At 41.2% G+C, this 19,894-nt stretch overlaps 1 protein-coding gene across 2 annotated transcripts in view; it reads right to left on the bottom strand.

The window, feature by feature from the left end:
• Nucleotides 1–19,894, bottom strand: part of ttf2 (transcription termination factor, RNA polymerase II) — a 76,593-nt gene that overhangs the window by 32,643 nt on the left and 24,056 nt on the right. The window contains exons 8-10 of one of the 2 annotated variants that reach the window (XM_059968359.1): nucleotides 13,348–13,502; nucleotides 3,393–3,474; nucleotides 2,027–2,140 (exon numbers count right to left, since the gene is read on the bottom strand). In XM_059968359.1, coding sequence (XP_059824342.1) covers nucleotides 2,027–2,140; nucleotides 3,393–3,474; nucleotides 13,348–13,502 — 351 coding nt within the window. Of the gene's footprint in view, nucleotides 1–2,026; nucleotides 2,141–3,392; nucleotides 3,475–13,347; nucleotides 13,506–19,894 lie in introns of both variants that reach the window. The other variant, XM_059968358.1, reaches the window with a different exon arrangement.

Genomic DNA, 19,894 nt, shown 5'->3' with positions numbered 1-19,894 from the left:
CCTCCAGCTGAATTTGGCTTCATCATGTCAGTAGAGGTGGCCGTGGACACGTCAGAATGAGAATTGAAAAGGGTAGCCAGTGGAAGATCTTACCTTTTGTGGCAGAGAGAGCGAAGGTGCTCATTGAAACAGTTGCCTAATCTGCGTCGGGTCTCACTCATGTAGAGGCAACTTCTCTGGGAGCACCAGATACAATAGATAAAACTAACAAACTCACATTTTGGTGGACCACTTCACTCGAAGCACCTTCACTCTGTCCACTGGTAAATCTGATTATCACCTCCCTGTTCTCTTTCTCCATTTCCTATTCTGGTTATCCTCTCTCTCTCCCCTTCTATTCTCACCTGCCCATCATCTTCCTCTGGTTCTGGTCTTCCTTCCCTTTTTTCCATAGTCCACTGTCCTCTCCTATTAAATTCTCGTTTCTTCTACAGCTCTTTATCCCTTCCAGCAACCAGCTTCTTACTTCATCCTCTCTGCCCACCCACCTACCTTCTCCATCACCTGATTTCACCTACTACCTGCCTGCTTGTACTACTTCTTACTCTGGCTTCTGCCCCCTTCCTTTCCAACCCTGATGAAGGGGGATCAGCCTAAAATGATGACTGTTTCTTCCCCTTCATAGATGCTGTCTGACATGCTAAGTTCCTCCAGTACTTTGAGTGCATTGTTCAAACTTTAAACAATATCTGACTTAAATGTTTGAATTTTTACTAAACAAGTTGTAAAGTAAAATGGAGACAAACTTATAAACAAAACAGTTTAAGCAGACTGTTTCTAAATTGCCATATAGGTGAAATAAATCTCTGAGAATACATTGGTCTCCAATAGCACCAGCTTTGTGAGTCATTAACAAAGACAAAAAAAAACTAAATTTTCTACAATAACAGACAACAAAAACATACAAGGTATATTCTTTCTACAATAAAAACATATTTTGGTTAGTGGTTTACATCCATTTCAGTGCTACAGATGTATTGTTGTTCAAGTACAACAGCAAATATATATGGAAAGAAATGAAGTCATTAATGCAACCTTTTATGGTACAGCCAAGGTAATGGAAATGTTTAATTGGACAAACTTAACTCAGAATTATTAACTAAAGATAGTCCCATGATCTAATGATCAAATCAAAATTTTTTTTACTTACCTTCCTAAATAAAAATCATTTAAGTTGTAGTTAAAATCGAATTATGAGCCATCCTCTAGTATTTGCTTATTTTGTCATTATTACACACGAAATAGAAAAGAACAAATTATACATTTTTTAAAGAAACTACATCCACTAATCTGGTTAAAGGTGGTCAGTAATGCTGATTCAGGTTTTTAAATGATCTCCAGATCGACATACAAAAACACATTTATCATGTTGGGTTTTTTTTGTTAAGTTTAAATTGCTTTTTATCGCTTCCCCTCTCTTCATTAAAATATCAGTTCATTGAATGCCTCTTTGCTCACCATCTAAAGTTCTTACTTAATGCTTACCTGTGAGCGTTCTTAACTGAGACAAAACATCTACTGAAAAAACTTAAGGGCATGTGCACAAGAGTATGTGCATTCAGCTAGTACAATGCCAAGATGACACAGTGAATATTTTTCTTCTGATGTACAGTAATCTCTCTATCAGCTTATTTGCATGTTTGCATAGTACAGCATTTTGACCAGGATACCTAAAGAACTTCAAGCTTATAGTTTAATACCATCACAGGATATTTTGCGCAGAAGCTGTCAGTTTAACATTTCACTGGGAAGGCAGGACTTCAAACATCAATTAAGACATTGAAGTGTGCCAGTCTAAGGTGATCAGATTCTGGTGTAATGCATGAATCTATAAGCCTCTAAATCAAATACAATGATGCCATCACTAAACCAAATATCACCTTCCTAAGTAAAAAGCTCCACCATAGTAGTCGATTAAGGAAGGTATAATGGCATTTTCTTTGAAAATTAACATGACATTTGTTAGCCTACAGTAAGTGCTCTTTTAGGCTTGTTTTTAAATCATCGATTTTCCTCTGCAACTTACCTGTTTTAGAGAGCCACTCCTCTGGTTGTTTCTCTTTCTTCTTTTTCTCCTTATAACATTGTGCTAAGATGAGTGCAATCATTGTTAGAGTCTTCCCTAATCCCATGTCATCTGCTGTAAGAATAAGAAAGCAAATATAAACTTGACAAAATCTACTAAAAAGGGACAAAGATCCTACTCCAGCGCAGGCAGGGGAAATTTTGGTGCAAGCAACTAATCTGTGTATCATTCTTTTTTCTACTGGAATACATTAAATATAGCACCAAAGGAATCTGTTTTCACTGTAGAGAGAGTAATGAAGGAGGGTTAACTGAAACAAAATAAGGGGCTGGTCATTTAAAACTGATGTGCATAGGATTTGTTTTCTCTCAAATAATAGCAAATCTCCTCAATTCTCTGTCCCCTTGGGTAGTAGAAGCCAGGTCATTAGATATACAAGGCAGAGATGGATAAAAGATTGAGGAAACAATGTTATGGGACCTAGCACAGGAGAGGAGTTCAGGCAAGCATAGATCAGCCATAATCATACTGAATAGTGGGGCAGGTCTGAGGACCTACTCCTGTTCCTATTTTCTTGAGCTCTCATTTTTAGCTTTATATGCCAGCAAATAGCAAAACAATACCTTTCCCTTATGAATGGGGAAATAGCAAGTGATTGCAGGATTTGGAGGACCCAATACAAATTGTTTGTAATTCTGCCAATCAAGAAATGGAGTATGTGATTTGTTAAAAAATTAATTTATCTACATATTTAATTTGCAGCTTAACCACTAAACCTATAAAGATTTAATACTTATGTAATAAATAGTTGCTAAGGATTATTTACAAAACAATCTCCGACTCCAAAAGCAGTTATTGGGTTAAAAACTTAATTATTTCCAATGAGAGCAACTTCAATTCTTAAGAATGCCGTTGGATTGAAAGAAGTCCAAACTTGGCTGAACTAATGTTTGAATAAGGCAAGTTCTTTACATGTATCTTTGTTCTATGCATAATTTTAAGACAGTACATGTGTGGATACATCTCACTTCCCCTCAAAAGCTAAATAACTTTAAACGCCAGATAAGCACATTTTGTAAAAGTTCTTAAACAGACCATCAAACAAAAGTTTTCACCGACAGTTATTTTGAACATATAGATTCAATTTCTTCAAGATTTTAGTTTAAATATCCTGGCAGTAAATGACAAGAAGATTATGCCACCTAACACTTATTACAAAACATTATTTAAGCTGAGATAAGCAATGTCACAAGAGTGCTACACCTGCTACTGAGTATTTTATTTTGGCTTTGATACAAATTATATCCTCCTGAATACTCTTCATAAGTGGGTCACATTTTAAAACTTTTCAGGGAGGCATTCTTACCCAGTATACCACCAGATGGTTTTTGCTTCTCCCGCCACAGTAACCAAGCCAGTGCTTGTTTCTGATGAACTAGCAGTGGGACCTGTGAAGATATATCGGTTTCAAATAATACTTAATGCTCTGCATTTCAAATACATATTTCAAATTGTTAGTTGGTTGAAGTTGGATAAATAGTGAGACACTTGCTTATGTGACACTGGCACAGAGCCTTTGTTTCAAACTGTAGAGGTTCAATCCACCTCATGATTTGAGCTCTGTTTTGCACAGTAACCAAGCCTACAGTTTGTATAGTCTTCCTCTTTGTAAAGAATAGAGTTGGGGACGTAAAGAGGAAATTTGGGAAATTTGTTACCTTTGATCTGCCAGTTACAGCTATCTGCTGGTTTTCAAAATACTATAGGCGGGTGTAAACAAATTAGATGATAATGAAGGAAGTCAATTATCTGATGCATCTGCTATTATTACATTTCTAAGAGGCAGGTTATTTTAATTATTATTATTTTGTGGACTATAGAACAATTCATTGCAATTAACTAGTGTACTAAATTTAAAACAATGCAAATTTACCTGCCTGATTTGGTGGCCCACAGGCAGCTGTGCCTGGATTTGGGATTATCTTCCCAAATCAAATGAATGATTCTAAGAGAAAGAGATTCAGCTCCACATGACAAGTAAACTGAGTTCCTTTTAAAATTTTATGATAATGCAATTAAATGTCTCACTGTTCACTGTGGCTTTGTTTTAGTCCTGTGTAATACGTAGAACACAGTAATTAGATTTATATATGATGTTATGTGATTCCTTGTGTTAGACTGGATAATTGAAAGTTTGAAGATAGGTAATCTTTTTGGAGTTTTTAAAATGGAAGGAAATGTAAAGCAATCTTGGCATTTTACAATGATGTGATATAGATCTGTGATTGAGAAATCTGCTGGATGTTCATCTACTTCACTTTTTGTTATTCTTTTCCCAAATAAGGGAGCACATAAGAAAGTTATGTTTCTACCTAGTTAGCCTGACAGTTGTGGTCAAACCAAGCATGATCAGCACATGTAGCTTTAAATTGCTTGAAATTACTTTCCCACTGAACCTACACATAATGGAGTATTTACGTGAGATTGTCAGTTTGTATTCATTTCCAAATGATTATGGGATTCTCACTAGTATGATTCAGCAATAGGATAATATTGTAATAGCCTGCTTCAGAGAACAACTGTTTGGCCAACAGACTGAGGAAATCTTTAACTTGCATTTGACTTTTGGTAGGCTTCTCTGATAATTCTCTCTGATAATTGCACTTTATAGAACCAATGTAGGATAATGTACAGCATTTACATTGTACATTAGACTTGTGTAATACCTACAACACAAGAATTAGGTTTAGATATAATGTAATGTGATTTCTTGTATGAGACTTGTCATTGTAAAATTTGGATATAGATGCTACAGAAGACAGCTGCTGATAGATTAATTATAATCAAAGCATTTCCTTTAACCCTTTCTTACTGATCTACTGATACTGACAGTGAAGGTCACAGTGATGGGGAAGTAGTACCTGTATGTGGGAAGGGAATAAATCAACAACTCTACTTAACTGTGGTAACAGCTTTTTGCTGAAGGTTAAAATAGATTAAAGGTAGTTGTCTCTTTTATCAAATGTTCTGCCCTGTGCCTACATGTCCCTGTCCTATGTCATTGGCTATATTTAAAGTGGAGGTTGACAAGTTCTTGATTAGTAAGGGGGTCAAAGTTTATGGGAAGAAAGCAAGAGAACAGGATCATGAGGGACAATAAACCGACAATGATGAAATAGTGGAGCAGACTCAATGGGCCAAATGGCCTAATTCTGCTCCTATGTCTTGTGGTCTAAAGCAAGGTCAAGGATTAATACGTCAGCTGTTTTGGCATATTATACCCTTCATAGTTGAATGTCAAATTTTAAATTCTTAGATATTCCGTATTCCTAGCATAGTCTTTGGTAATTTCAAGTGAATCTTCTTTGATACACAGCTATGATCTTTTGTTTCTTAAATAGTCCTACTACCCTCTTTCTCTTTGAGTCATCCTCTCCTTTTGTCATTTAATCTCTCCTACCCTCAACATTGTCAGAGACTTCTCTTTACTCCTCTCATTCCCGAGTTTTCTGCATCTTAAGAGATCAGTCTAGCTTTTCCATGTTCTGATGAAGAATTCAACTTAAGACATTCTCTCTCTGTGAAGGTTACATGCCCAAGTGAATATTTCCAGCACTTTGATTTTATTTTACCGTAAATTCCGGACTATAAGCCGCTACTTTTTTCCCACGCTTTGAACACTGCAGCAACACTGCGGCCTATACTACGGTGCGGCTAATGCATGTTTTTTTTCATGCCGCCAAAAACATTTTGCTGCTGCGGGACCACCCTCTCGTGTCTTCTTGGTGCGTCTGAGGGCTGTCCCCCTGAGACTCTCCTTTATACTTCCTCAGTGGGTCGCAGGAGTCAGTCAGGTTGGGATGATGCAGTCTCTCTCTCAACCAGCCCACCTTGCCCGAGGGCTTTTCACGTGGTCTCCATGAGACAATAGTCGCTGTCGCCTTATTCTGTATCCCGGGTGGAACATGCAATTTGTATTGTTATGATCCCAGCCCCCTCCTTTGTGAGAATTGCAAGAGCACCCGTCAAAAGGTGGGGGGGGGGGTCAGTAGACCCAGTCGGGGAGAGAGAGAGAGAGAGAGAGAGAGACGTGCCAAATTGCAGGTCCCACCAGGGATACAGAATAACAACAGCGACTATTGTCTCTGAATGTTTGTATTAACCCTACTTTTGTGCCCCTTTATCAATAAAAACGTTTGAAAATAGTGACATCAGACTTCAACGGACCTCTCTATCTTTGCTGGTAAGTTCTCCAGTTACGGGATTCGTAACAGCACGTTTCTCTCTCTCTCTCTCCGACTGGGTCTACTGACCCCCCCCCCCCTTCGACGGGTGCTCTTGCGATTCTCACAAAGGAGGGGGCTGGGATCATAGCAAGACCAATAAAATTGATGAGTAGTTCACAGAGATCCAATGAAATTGTACGATAAATCAAGCGCACTTTCACAATTAAATTATTGTAAATCAGTCATTTGTACTCACCCTCATCAACATGGAAAACACTTGAAGAAAAGCATATGATGCAGCTTTTAAGTTAAAGGCGATCAATAACTTTTCCTGGTAGGCTGCAGTATATATATTTTTTTACCAGTCGTTAGGAGATATTGGAATGTTGTTCGTGCACTGTTCAGTAAAAAAGTATATGCAACGTAATTTGTGTGTTACCGATACGTAGGTATATTTAAAAGTAGCTGTGTTACAGACACTGTTCGAAAAAAAGCATTTGCAATATGTATTTGTTTATGTTACCATACGGATTTAATTAAAAGTTTAAAAATCCTCACGTGTAATATCTTTCTGTGTAAATATCTCATATCACAACGTGGGACACCTGCGGCTTAAAATCCGTTGCGGCTTGTACAAGTACAAAATTGATTTTCTTTCTAAAATTAGAGCGTGCGGCTTTTAATCAGGTGCGCTCTGTAGTCCGGAATTTACGGTAAGTAAGTGTGCTAATTAAGCAGATCTGTAGTAAAAACACACAAAGTCTGCTTAGGTTTATAACTAGTAATGCTACAACCTGTGAAAATCTACAGCATATAATCTGCACAAATCTGTTTCAATTTGGAATACTGTTGATGTTATCTTGTACTTCTATTAAAGAAGTTGCACCTTGAACCAAAACCATAAATAAAAGAATATGTCTCTGGCGAGTACTGTGAGGGTCATGTTTTTTGACTTCTCCAGTGCGTACAACACCATCCGCCCTGCTCTGCTGGGTGAGAAGCTGACAGTGATGCAGGTGGATGCTTCCCTGGTGTCATGGATTATTGATTACCTGACTGGCAGACCACAGTATGTGCGCTTGCAACACTGTGTGTCAGACAGAGTGGTCAGCAGCACTGGGGTTCCACAGGGGACTGTCCTGTCTCCCCTTCTCTTCACCATCTACACCTCGGACTTCAACTACTGCACAGAGTCTTGCCATCTTCAGAAATTCTCTGATGACTCTGCCATAGTTGGATGCATCAGCAAGGGAAATGAGGCTAAGTACAGGGCTACGGTGGGAAACTTTGTCACATGGTGTGAGCAGAATCATCTGCAGCTTAATGTGAAAAAGACTAAGGAGCTGGTGGTGGACCTGAGGAAGGCTAAGACACCAGTGACCCCTGTTTCCATCCAAGGGGTCAGTGTGGACATGGTGGAGGATTACAAATACCTGGGGATACGAATTGACAATAAACTGGAATGGTCAAAGAACACTGAGGCTGTCTACAAGAAGGGTCAGAGCCCTCTCTATTTCCTGAGGAGACTGAGGTCCTTTAACATCTGCCGGACGATGCTGAGGATGTCCTACGAGTCTGTGGTGGCCAGTGCTATCATGTTTGCTGTTGTGTGCTGGGGCAGCAAGCTGAGGGTAGCAGACACCAACAGAATCAACAAACTCATTCGTAACGCCAGTGATGTTGTGGGGGTGGAACTGGACTCTCTGACGATGGTGTCTGAAAAGAGGATGCTGTCCAAGTTGCATGCCATCTTGGACAACGTTTCCCATCCACTCCATAATGTACTGGTTAGGCACAGGAGTACATTCAGCCAGAGACTCATTCCATCGAGATGCAACACTGAGTGTCATAGGAAGTCATTCCTGTCTGTGGCCATCAAACTTTACAACTCCTCCCTCAGAGTGTTAGACACCCTGAGCCAATAGGCTGGTCCTGGACTAATTTCCACTTGGCATAATTTACTTATTATTATTTAATTATTTATGGTTTTATATTGCTATATTTCTACACTATTCTTGGTTGGTGCGACTGTAATGAAACCCAGTTTCCCTCTGGATCAATAAAGTATGTCTGTCTGTCTGAAGGTTCTGGGTCATCCAAGTTATCGTATATCAAGCAAAAGTAAATCAAGGCAACCGGATTTGCTGTGTTGTCTAGAAGATGTTTTGCTACTCATCCGAGAGGCTTCTTCAGTTCTGATCCATGGGGGGGTGGATAATTTTCCAGGTTTTTAACTCTATGAACGTTTAAAGGTGTAACAATCGCATGAGGGTCATTAAGAGTCGAAGAGGTAACGAGGGTCATTACTCTTATCTTTGCATGAATATAAATGTGAACTGTTGTGGAGACACCAGACTAGTGATGTTAGGACTGCATTGTAGGTAGCTGAAGGTGTTGTACCCCACCTGCTCTGTTCAGGGATGGTTTTCAGTTTGACAACGATGGTTTCTTTGACCTCTCTTTCAAACCGCCTGTCCTCCCTGTTCAAAATGTGCACACTGTTATCATCAAAGGGGTGTCCATTTTCCTTTAGACATAGATATACAGCTGAGTCTTGACCTGAGGTGTTAGCCCTCCTATGTTGGGCAATCTATTTGTGTAGTTACTTTGTCCCCGCGATATACATAACTGTGCAGTTTTCACTGCATTAGTTAGCATATACAATATTGCTCTGTTTCTGGTTGGGAAAGGATCCTTGGGTTGGACAAGTTTCTGTCTGAGTGTGTTTGCTGGTTTGAAAAATACAGGGACTTGGTGTTTGGTGAAAATCCTTCTGAATTTCTCGGAAACTCCAGCTATATATGGGATGACTATGTATTTCTATCTGCTTTGCTCTTTACCTCTGTCTTTTTTGGACAGAGAGGACAGGTGGTTTGAAAGAGTGATTAAAGAAGCCATCCTTGTCAAACTGGAAAACGCATCCCTGAACAGAGGGGGTGGGGTATGACACCACCTAACAGCTGCTTACAATACAGTCACTACCCCAGCGTCTCCACAACAGTTCACACCTCCATTCATGCAAACAGTAATGACCCTCTTATTATCTCTACAACTCTTAACTGCCCTCATGTGATTGCTATACCTTTAAACAACTCACAGAATTTAAAAGCCGGAAAACTACCCACCGTGGATCAGAACTGAAGAAACCTCTCGGATGAGTAGCAAAACATCTTCTAGACAACACAACAAGTCCAGTTGCTTGACATATAGAGCAGGCTTTTGTAGAAAAATCTTCACTTTTCTTCCTTTCACTCCAAATATTACAAAACATTATTTCAAAATAAGGGTACCCAAATACCATCTGGAAGTGTGCAGGGTGGCACAGTAGCATAGTGGTTAGCACAATGCTTTACAGTGCAGGGAACCTGGGCTCAATTCCCAACATCATCTGCACATTCTCCCCAGCAAACTGTTTCATCCAACAGTCCAAATATGTACCGATTATTCGGTATTCGGGTGTGATTAAATCGGGGGAATGCTGGGTGGCCAGAAGGGCTGTGCTGCATCTCAATAAATGAATAAAAATAAATACACTGAGCAAATCCTGCACTATGTCCTAAGATCGGTTTTAAGTTTGAATTAGCAGTGCAGAGTCATTGCTTGTTAAAAAATGTAGAAAATTCATTTCAGCCATTATATGGTTACCCTTAGAAGTATGTAGCAGTTCAAAGACACAGCATAGAAACAGGCCCTTCAGCCCAACTGGCCCATGCTGACCAAGATGGCTATCCAAACTAGTCCTATTTGCCAGCATTTAACTTCGTTCTAAACTTTTGATATCCATGTACCCATCCAACTATCTTTTAAAAGTTGTTACTGTATCTGCCTTAAGTACTTCCTCTGGCGGCTCATTCCACCAACACATCATCTACTATGTAAAAAAAAGTTGCTTCTGAAGTTCTTAAATCTTTTCCCCTTCGTCTTAAACCTATGTTTCTAGTTGTTGATTCCTCAGTACTGGGAGAATGACTGAGTGCATTCATCCTTATCTGTGCCCCTAATAATTTTATACACCTCTCCATCTGCTATACACCAAGGGAAAGTCCTAGCCTGTCCAGCCTCTTCCCTTTACTCAGTCCCTCAAGTCCTGGCAGCATTCTTTTTAATCTTTTCTGCATTCTTTCTAATGTAATATTACCATTTTATAGCTAGCTGGCTGACCAAAACTGAACACAATACTCTTAAGTATGGGCTTACCAACACCTTGTACGACTACACCAGGCCTTCCCAAATTCCAAACTCTCTCTCTTCGACTGTCCATCGATTTCAATGTTGACTGTGCTGAGAGTTTAGACTCTGCAGGCACGTTTATGGGCCACAAGATCAGCACCCACCATCCAGAAACTCTACTCCCAACACACCTTGCACAGTAATAAGACAGATGGTGTCATGCCCCCCCCCCCATACAGTGGGCTTCCAAGTCTGATGCTAAGTGGTACACAGGAGTGTAACAGACTTAGTGGATAAGGAAGCTGCCCCACAGTGACAACTAACTAGTCTAGTGATGCCATCCGTTGTCCAGCACTCTGGTTCCTCTGCATGCCACCAAGGTGGCTGAACCATTGACCCTTTTGGATTCATCTACCACAGACACCATTAGACGTCCTCGTTGGGTGCAGCCTTTGCCTAAAGAGGCATAACCTACAAAGTAGCAAAGGCATGTTTACCTCCTTGACTTAGCTAGCCACAATCCTACTACTAGATCCAGTCTAGTAGTATACCGATGGAACATCACCTTCACGGCTAGGTTAGACCTGCCAGAGAACAAATCTCTGCCTTACTTCACTGATGTTTGACCAGTGTCACTCCTACACTATGGTGAGGCGCCAAGGTAGGATTTTGTAGGATTTTTCCATACTAAATGGCTCCCTGACTGATGAGTTATTTAAATTTTTGGATAAAGAGGTTCTTGCAGGAGTGCAGCAGGGTTGTGGGAAGGAGGATGAAAGGGAAAGACTTCCGTTGAAATGAATGTCACAATGAAGTTGGCAATGCAAAGTTACTATGGTTTAGCACCGAGGCCTGGAAGTTTATTGAAACATTTTTACTGTTCCTAAATTTCCAGCTTATTCTCATTTCCAAATGTAGACAATTTTAATTTATTTCTGTGTTAAATACAAAACTAATTTCCCTAGTATACAAAACAAGTCATGGTTTGGGTGACATGAGGGACAGCAATTTAAATAAAACACAGTGGAACTTTTGATAGGAAGTAACGGAATTTATCAATTTCCATCTTTTGAAGACTCGTGCAACAAGCCTTCTCAAAACTTGTGGAACTGTTTTGGAGCGCTGATCCACAGTATTTAACATTTGATCCAATGAAAGAATGTAGATTTTGTGGAAGTTACCCCACATTATTAGAATGCAAAGAATCCATTGCTTTTACTAATAGTGCATACAAACAATACAGAAATGTCAGGTAATACAAATTGCTCGATGTGTTAACCACCCTTCCACCCCTCTGACTCTCAACACAGAAACCCCTCAGGGCTCTGTACTAAGTTGCCTCCTTTACTCCCTGTATACCCATAACTGTGTCATCATCCACAGCTCAAACCTGGCAGTTAAATTTGCCAATGACACTACATTGATTGGTCTAAACTCAAACAATAATGAGGTGGCCTACAGGAAGAAGTCATCTCTCTGATGCAGTGGTGTCAAGAAAACAACCTCTCCCTCAGTGTCGCAAAAACAAAGGAGCTGGTTGTGGATTACAGGAGGAATGGAGACGGGCTAACCCCTATTGACATCAATGAATCTGGGGTTGAGAGGGTAAACAGCTTTAGGTTTCTTGGCATCCACATCACCGAGGACCTCAGGTGGTCTGTACACACTGGCTGTGTGGTGAAAAAGGCACAACAGTGCCTCTTTCATCTCAAACAGTTGAGGAAGTTTGGCAACAGCTCCCAAATCCTAAGAACTTTTTAAAGGGGCACAATTGAGAGCATCCTGACTGGCTGCATCATTGCCTGGTACGGGAACTGTACCTCCCTTAATCGTAGGACTATGCAGAGAGTGGTACAGACAGCCCAGCACATCTGCAGTTGTGAACTTCCCATGATTCAGGACATTTACAAAGACAGGTGAGAAAAAAGGGCCCAAAGGATCATTAGGGACTTGAGTCACCCGAACCACAATCCATTCCAGCTGCTACATCCAGGAAATGATACATAGCATATTCCGGGACAGCTTCTTCTACCAGGCCATCAGAGTGATTAACTCACACTGATTTGAGTGTATTTCTACGTTACATTGACTGTTCTATTTATTATAAATTACTATGATTGCACATTTAGATGGAGACGTAACATAAAGATTTTTACTCCCCATCTATGTGAGGGATTTTAGAAATAAAGTCAATTCAATAAGCATTTTTGTTCATTTCCGTAGAATTTTTTAGCTGTAGCATGCATCTATCCAGCTAATTCTACAACTGTTACAAAAAGTGTATGTTTATCAAGCAGAAGACATAACCACAGCATTTGTTCCTTCCCAAAAGCAAACTAAACTCATGCTAATTCTAAGTAGTAGCCTTAAAGCAACATACATGTTAAGAAATACTTATTCATGGTATCTGCACATTGCTTTTGTCATTTCCAAATAAAAATGGTCCGTCAACCTAAATATTTATTTAAGAGAGTTGAGGACACATCATGGAACCTAGCCTCCCCAACATGGAATCTGTCTATACGTCTTGCTGCCTCAGGAAAGCAGCTAGCACTTTCTAAGACCTCACATACCACAGACATTCTCTCTTCTCAGGATGTAGATTAAAAAAGTTTAAAACATATTACACCACTCTTGGAATAGCTTCTGCTGTTATAAAACCATTAAATAGCTCCTAAGTATAAGATGACTCTTGACTTCATCATAAATGGTTTGTATGACGCTTGATCTCATAGTTTAACTCATGACCTTGCACCTTATTCTTTACTTGTACCGCATTTTCTCCATAGCTGTTTTTTGCACTGTTATTAGTTTTACCTTGTTTAACTTCAATGAACTGTGCAACGACTTGCACAATATGCAAGACAAAGCTTTTCACAGTATCCAGTACTTGTGACAATAATTAACCAATTCCAAATAATTTACCTTGAGATAATGTGGATCTTCAGCCTCATCAGACACATCTGGGCAAGTCTCCAATGATTTGTGGAGTTGCTCAATGGCATCACTGGTCATTTTTCCAATGGTGAAGAGTCGATCTTGACTTTTCTGTCCACCGTGTGCACTCTGTTGCTGTGAATCTGCTGAAATGAAGGGATTCCACAATGTCTAAAAACCATCTGGTCTTGTTGGGGTTAGAAGAATTAAGAGTGGACAACTTCAAAACACTTTAGCTTCTATACTTGGAAACAAATTTTGAAACCACATTGAGATACTGTGGTTCAGTAATGTGAGAAGGCAGGTTTATATATTTATGGCATGTTTTGGGAATAGTTAAAGAGTTAAGCAGTTAAGCAGTTAAGCAGTAAAAATATTCAGGGAATAATGATTAAGAAATTATTAATATTTTTTAAAGAACTTCTTACAAGCAATGCAATAGCTGATAAAGCTTAAGGGAGAGGCTTCAAGTATTGTCTATTGGAATGTTGCACAAAATGAGCTTTGACCAGCAGCCAATCCATAAATCGGAAATTTGAGAAGAAGGGACTTCAGTCAGGTCCACTGCCTGAGAAGAAAAGACTGCAGCAGGTCACTACAGCAAACATATTCAGAATGGTAACCTTGAAGCTTCAGAAAGGAAAGAAAAGCTCAAGTTTTTTAGTTCTCTTTTTTATATCTGTGCAGCTGGAACAGTAGGGATTCCAGGAAGGATCGTTGAATGCTCCTCTTACAGGCTGTGGGAAGGCAGGGAGACCTCCAGTGTCCTTGATGACTACAGCTGCAAGAAGTGCATCCAGCTGCAGCTTCCAACAAACCACATTAAAGATTTGGAGCTGGAACTGGAACTGGAACTGAATGAACTCCAGATCATCCGGGAGGCTGAAGTGGTGTTAGATAGGACAAACGGAGAGGTAGTTACATCCAAGGTAAAGGACACAGGAAATCGGGTGACAGTCAGGAAAGGGAAAGGGGTTAAGGTGCCAGTACAGGGTACCCCTGTGGCCATCCCCTTCAACGCCAGGTATATCACTTTGGATATTGTCGAAGGGAATGACCTAACAGCGGTAAGTCACAGTGGGCGAGTCTCTGGCACCGTCTGCCTCTGTGACTCAGAAGTAAAAGGGGATAAGAGGCACGCTGTGGTAATAGGGATTTGTTAGTTATGGAAAGGGATGAGATCTGTGGACGAGAATGAGATTCCCAGATGGTATATGTCCTCCTGCGTGCCAGGGGTGGGCATATTTTGGATCGAGTCTCAGCATTCTTAAGTAGGAGGGTGAACAGCCAGAAGTCCATAAAACCATAAGACATGGGAGCAGAATTAGGCCATTCAGCCCATTCAGTCCACTCCAGCATTTCATCATGGCTGATCCTGGATCCCAGTCAACCCCATACAACTGTCCTCTCACCATGTCCCTTGAGGCCAATTCTTCTATGTACATCTAATGCACAGGATGATGGATTCCAGATTAGTCAGAGCATAAACGGATGTGGGGAGAAGGCAGAAGGTTTTGGCAGGTTAGGAAAAATGGATCAGCCATGAAGAAATAGCGGAGCAGACTTGATGGGTCAAATGGCCTAACTGTGCTCCTTCTTATGGTCTAAAAGGATACTTTTATACAAACAGCACAGTGAGTACACCAGGGGTTGCAGGGAAATCTTGCAAAGAGTAGCACAACATTAGCATAAACAAGTCCAAAATCAGGAGCACATTGTACTTCTCATAACTAGTTGTCTATGTAAACACATTTCCTTATGCACCTAAAGTAGATACAGAAATTTTAATTCTTTTCTTTCCACAGATGCTCCCTTCCCTGAGTATATCTGGAATTTTGTTTGTACTACAATAGAACTATTATCTGGCACGATGAAGCTACAAAAATTTAATACATGGCTCAATAGCAAGATGGTGCACTACAATTTTAAACCGAAATGTTGTTCATCTGAAACAATTTGATGTAAAAATCAGCTTTGTGATAAACTGATGTCTCGCACTAGATAGTGATTAGCAATAATCCTTGCAAGTAACTGGAAAAGCAGACAACTGTGGTCTGGAAAATAGATATTCTACTGCATGTGGAAAAATGTGGCATGAAAACCTAGGACGCTTTAATGGATGGATTTAATGATCCATGAGTACAGCTGAATAAAGTGAATGCAGAATTAATTTTGAAACTCACTACCCTGCATAATCAGATTAATGTACCCTTTAGGAAATACATTAAATGGTAATTCTGCATTTGACTAGATAGCTAATCAATATTACTATATCTCTGTTACTTTACCACAAGTGGAACTGTTTAAGATCTTTAATTTTTATCTGTTATCACTAATAAAATTTTGATTTTGTGTAAGGTACAAAATAACATTAATAGAATTCATGCCATTTGAACACTGGCACTGCACAGTAGATTGTCACTGGTCACATGCATTTAGTTGCATTTTTGAATGGGCTTCTTTTCTTTCCTGTTAGCTACACAGAAACATAGACAACCTACAGCATAATAGAGGCGCTTCAGGCCACAATGCTGTGCCAAACATTACTTTTAAAATTATCTAGGGTTACACATAGCCCTCTATTTTTCTAAGCTCCATGTACCTATCCAAGAGTCTCTTAAAAGACCCTATCGTATCAGCCTCCTCCACCGTTGTCGGCAGCCCATTCCATGCACTTTCAACTCTGCGCAAAAAACTTACCCCTGACATCTTCTCTGTACATACTTTCAAACACATTAAAACTCTGCCCTCTCGAGCTAGCCATTTCAGCCCTGGGAAAAAGCCTTTGACTATCCACATGATCATGTACATCTAATGCACAGGATGATGGATTCCTGATTAGTCAGGGCATAAAACGATGTGGGGAGAAGGAAGAAGATTTTGGTAGGTTAGGAAAAATGGATCAGTCATGATGAAATAGTGGAGCAGATTTGATGGGTCAAATGCCTCTCATCATCTTAGGTCACCTCTCATTCTCCGCCACTCCAAGGAGAAAAGGCTAAGTTCACTCAACCTATCCTCATAAGGCATGCTCCCCAATCCAGCAACATCCTTGGGAATCTCCTTTGCATCCTTTCTATAGTTTCCACATCCTACCTGTAGTGAGGTGACCAGAACTGAGCACAGTACTCCAAAATATAGCTGCAACATTATATCTCGGCTCTTAAACTCAATCCCATGATTTAAGACTATGTAAAGAATCTGGAGCAGCAGCTGAATGACCTTCAACTCATAAGGGAAAATGAGGCAGTCACAGATGAGAGCTACAGGGAGGTAGTCACACCTAGGCTGCCGGAAGCAGGTCCTTGGGTGACAGTCAGAGGGGGGAAAGCGAAGGAGAGTAGACAGGTAGTGCAGAGCACCCCTGTAGCCATTCCCCTGAATAATAAGTTTACCGTCCTGGATAATGTTGGCAAGGATGACCGACCAGGTGTGAGCCACGTTGGCAGGGCCTCTGGCACTGAGTCTGACCCTGTGGTGCAGAAGGATGGGACAGAGAAGAGGAGAGCTGTCGTCATTGGAGACTCAATAGTCAGGGGAGCAGACAGGAGATTTTGTGGACGTGAGAAGGACACCTGCAAGGTTTGTTGCCTCCCGGGTGCCAGGGTCCGGGATGTCTCCGACCGAGTGCATGACGTCCTGGTACGAGAGGGAAGTTGTGATACATGTTGGTACCAACAACATAAGCAGGAAAAGGGATGAGGGATGAGTGTGAGTTTCGGGAACTAGGCAGAAGGCTGAAGAACAGGACCTCAAGGGTGGCGTTCTTAGGATTGCTACCAGTGCTACGTGATAGTGATGGTAAGAATTGGAGGAGATGGCAGTTGAATGCGTGGCTGAGGAGTTGGTGCAAGGGGCAGGGTTTTAGATTTTAGGACCATTGGGATCTCTTCTGAGGAAGGTGGGACCCGTACAGATTGGATGGGTTGCACCTGAACTCAAGGGGGAGCAATATCCTTGCTGGTAGGTTTGCTAGCATGGTTCGGGAGGGTTTAAACTAATTTGCAAGGGGGATGGGACCCGGAGCGATAGAGCAGTGAAAGAAGTGCATGGAGTAAAGCCAGATCTAACATATAGAGAGGCTTTGAGGAAAGAGAAGTAGAATAAAGGGTGTAAAGGTAGTAAGGTAGAAGGACTAAAGTGTGTGTACTTCAGTGCAAGAAGCATTAGGATCAAAGGTGATGAACTGAGAGCTTGGATACATACATGGAATTATGATGTAGTGGCCATTACAGAGACTTGGCTGGTACCAGGGCAGGAATGGATTCTCAATATTCCTGCTTTAAAAGGGAGAGGGGGGGTGGGAAGAGGAGGAGGGGTGGCATTACTGGTCAGCGACACTATTACAGCTACAGAAAGGGGGGGTAATGTAGCAGGATCCTCTTTTGAGTCAGTATGTGTGGAAGTCAGGAACAGGAAGGGAGCAGTTACTCTATTGGGAGTATTCTATAGGCCCCCTGGTAGCAGCAGGATACTGAGGAGCAGATTGGGAGGCAGATTTTGGAAAGGTGCAAAAATAACAGGGTTGTTATCATGGGTGACTTTAACCTCCCTAATATTGATTGGAACTTGATTAGTTCCAAGGGTTTAGATGGAGCAGAGTTTGTTAAGTGTGTCCAGGATAGATTCCTGTCACAGTATGTTGACAGGCCGAGTAGGGGGAATGCCATACTAGATCTAGTATTAAGTAACGAACTGGATCAGGTCACAGATCTCTCAGTGGGTGAGCATCTGGGGGACAGTGATCACTGCTCCCAGGCCTTTAACATTATCATGAAAAAGGATAGAATCAGAGAGGACCGGAAAATTTTTAATTGGGGACGGGCAAATTATGAGGCAACTTGCAGGTGTGAATTGGGATGATGTTTTTGCAGGGAAATGTACTATGAACATGTGGTCGAAGTTTAAGGATCTCTTGCAGGATATTAGGGATAAATTTGTCCCGGTGAGGAAGATAAAGAACGATAGGGTGAACCATGGGTGACAAGTGAGGTAGAAAATCTAGTCAGGTAGATGAAGGCAGCATACATGAGGTTTAGGAAGCAAGGATCAGAAGGGTCTATTAAGGAATATAGGGTAGCAAGAAAGGAGCTTAAGAAGGGGCTGAGAAGAGCAAGAAGGGGGCATGAGAAGGCCTTGGCAAGTAGGGTAAAGGAAAACCCCAAGGCATTCTTCAATTATGTGAAGAACAAAAGGATGACAGCAGTGAAGGTTGGACCGATTAGAGATAAAAGTGGGAAGATGTGCCTGGAGGCTGTGGAAGGGAGTGAGGTCCTCAATGCATACTTCTCTGGTATTCACCAATGAGAGTGAACTTGATGACAGTGAGGACAATATGAGTGAGGTTGATGTTCTGGAGCATGTTGATATTAAGGAAGAGGAGGTGTTGGAGTTGTTAAAATATATTAGGATGGATAAGTCCCTGGGGCCTGATGGAATATTCCCCAGGCTGCTCCACAAGGCGAGGGAAGAGATTGCTGAGCCTCTGGCTAGGATCTTTATGTCCTTGTTGTCCACAGGAATGGTACCTGAGGATTGAAGGGAGGCGAACATTGTCCCCTTGTTCAAAAAAGGTAGTAGGGATAGTCCAAGTAATTACAGACCAGTGAGCCTTACGTCTGTGGTGGGAAAGCTGTTTGAAAAGATTCTTAGAAATAGGATCCATGGGCATTTAGAGAATCATGGTCTGATCAGGGACAGCATGGCTTTGTGAAGGGCAGATCGTGTCTAACAAGCCTGATAGAGTTCTTTGAGGAGGTGACCAGGCATATAGATGAGGGTAGTGCAGTGGATGTGATCTACATGGATTTTAGTAAGGCATTTGACAAGGTTCCAGATGGTAAGCTTATTCAGAAAGTCAGAAGGCATGGGATACAGGGATGTTTGGCCAGATGGATTCATAATTGGCTTGTCTGCAGAAGGCAGAGGGAGTACATTCAGATTGGAGGGTTGTGACTAGTGGTGTCCCACAAGGATCTCTTCTGGGACCTCTACCTTTCATGATTTTTATTAACGACCTGGATGTGGGGGTAGAAGGGTGGGTTGGCAAGTTTGCAGATGGCACAGACATTGGTGGTGTTGTAGATGGTGTAGAGGATTGTTGAAGATTGCAGAGAGACATTGATAGGATGCAGAAGTGGGCTGAGAAGTGGTAGATGGAGTTCAACCCAGAGAAGTGTGAGGTGGTACACTTTGGAAGGACAAACTCCAAGGCAGAGTACAAGGTAAATGGCAGGATACTTTGGAGAGTGGAGGAGCAAAGGGATCTGGGGGTACATGTCCACAGATCCCTGAAAGTTGCCTCACAGGTAGATAGGATAGTTAAGAAAGCTGGGTGTTAGCTTTCATAAGTCGAGGGATAGAGTTTAAGAGATGCGATGTAATGATGCAGCTCTATAAAACTCTAGTTAGGCCACACTTAGAGTACTGTGCCCAGTTCTGGTCGCCTCATTATAGGAAGAATGTGGAAGCATTGGAAAGGGTACAGAGGAGATTTACCAGGATGCTGCCTGGTTTAGAGAGTATGGATTATGAT

Source organism: Hypanus sabinus, chromosome 4 (genome assembly GCF_030144855.1).
Source record: "Hypanus sabinus isolate sHypSab1 chromosome 4, sHypSab1.hap1, whole genome shotgun sequence".
NCBI classification, from domain to species: Eukaryota; Metazoa; Chordata; class Chondrichthyes; order Myliobatiformes; family Dasyatidae; genus Hypanus; species Hypanus sabinus.
The sequence above is the reverse complement of the archived record's forward strand: the minus strand, read 5'-3'. Positions and strand labels throughout refer to the sequence as shown.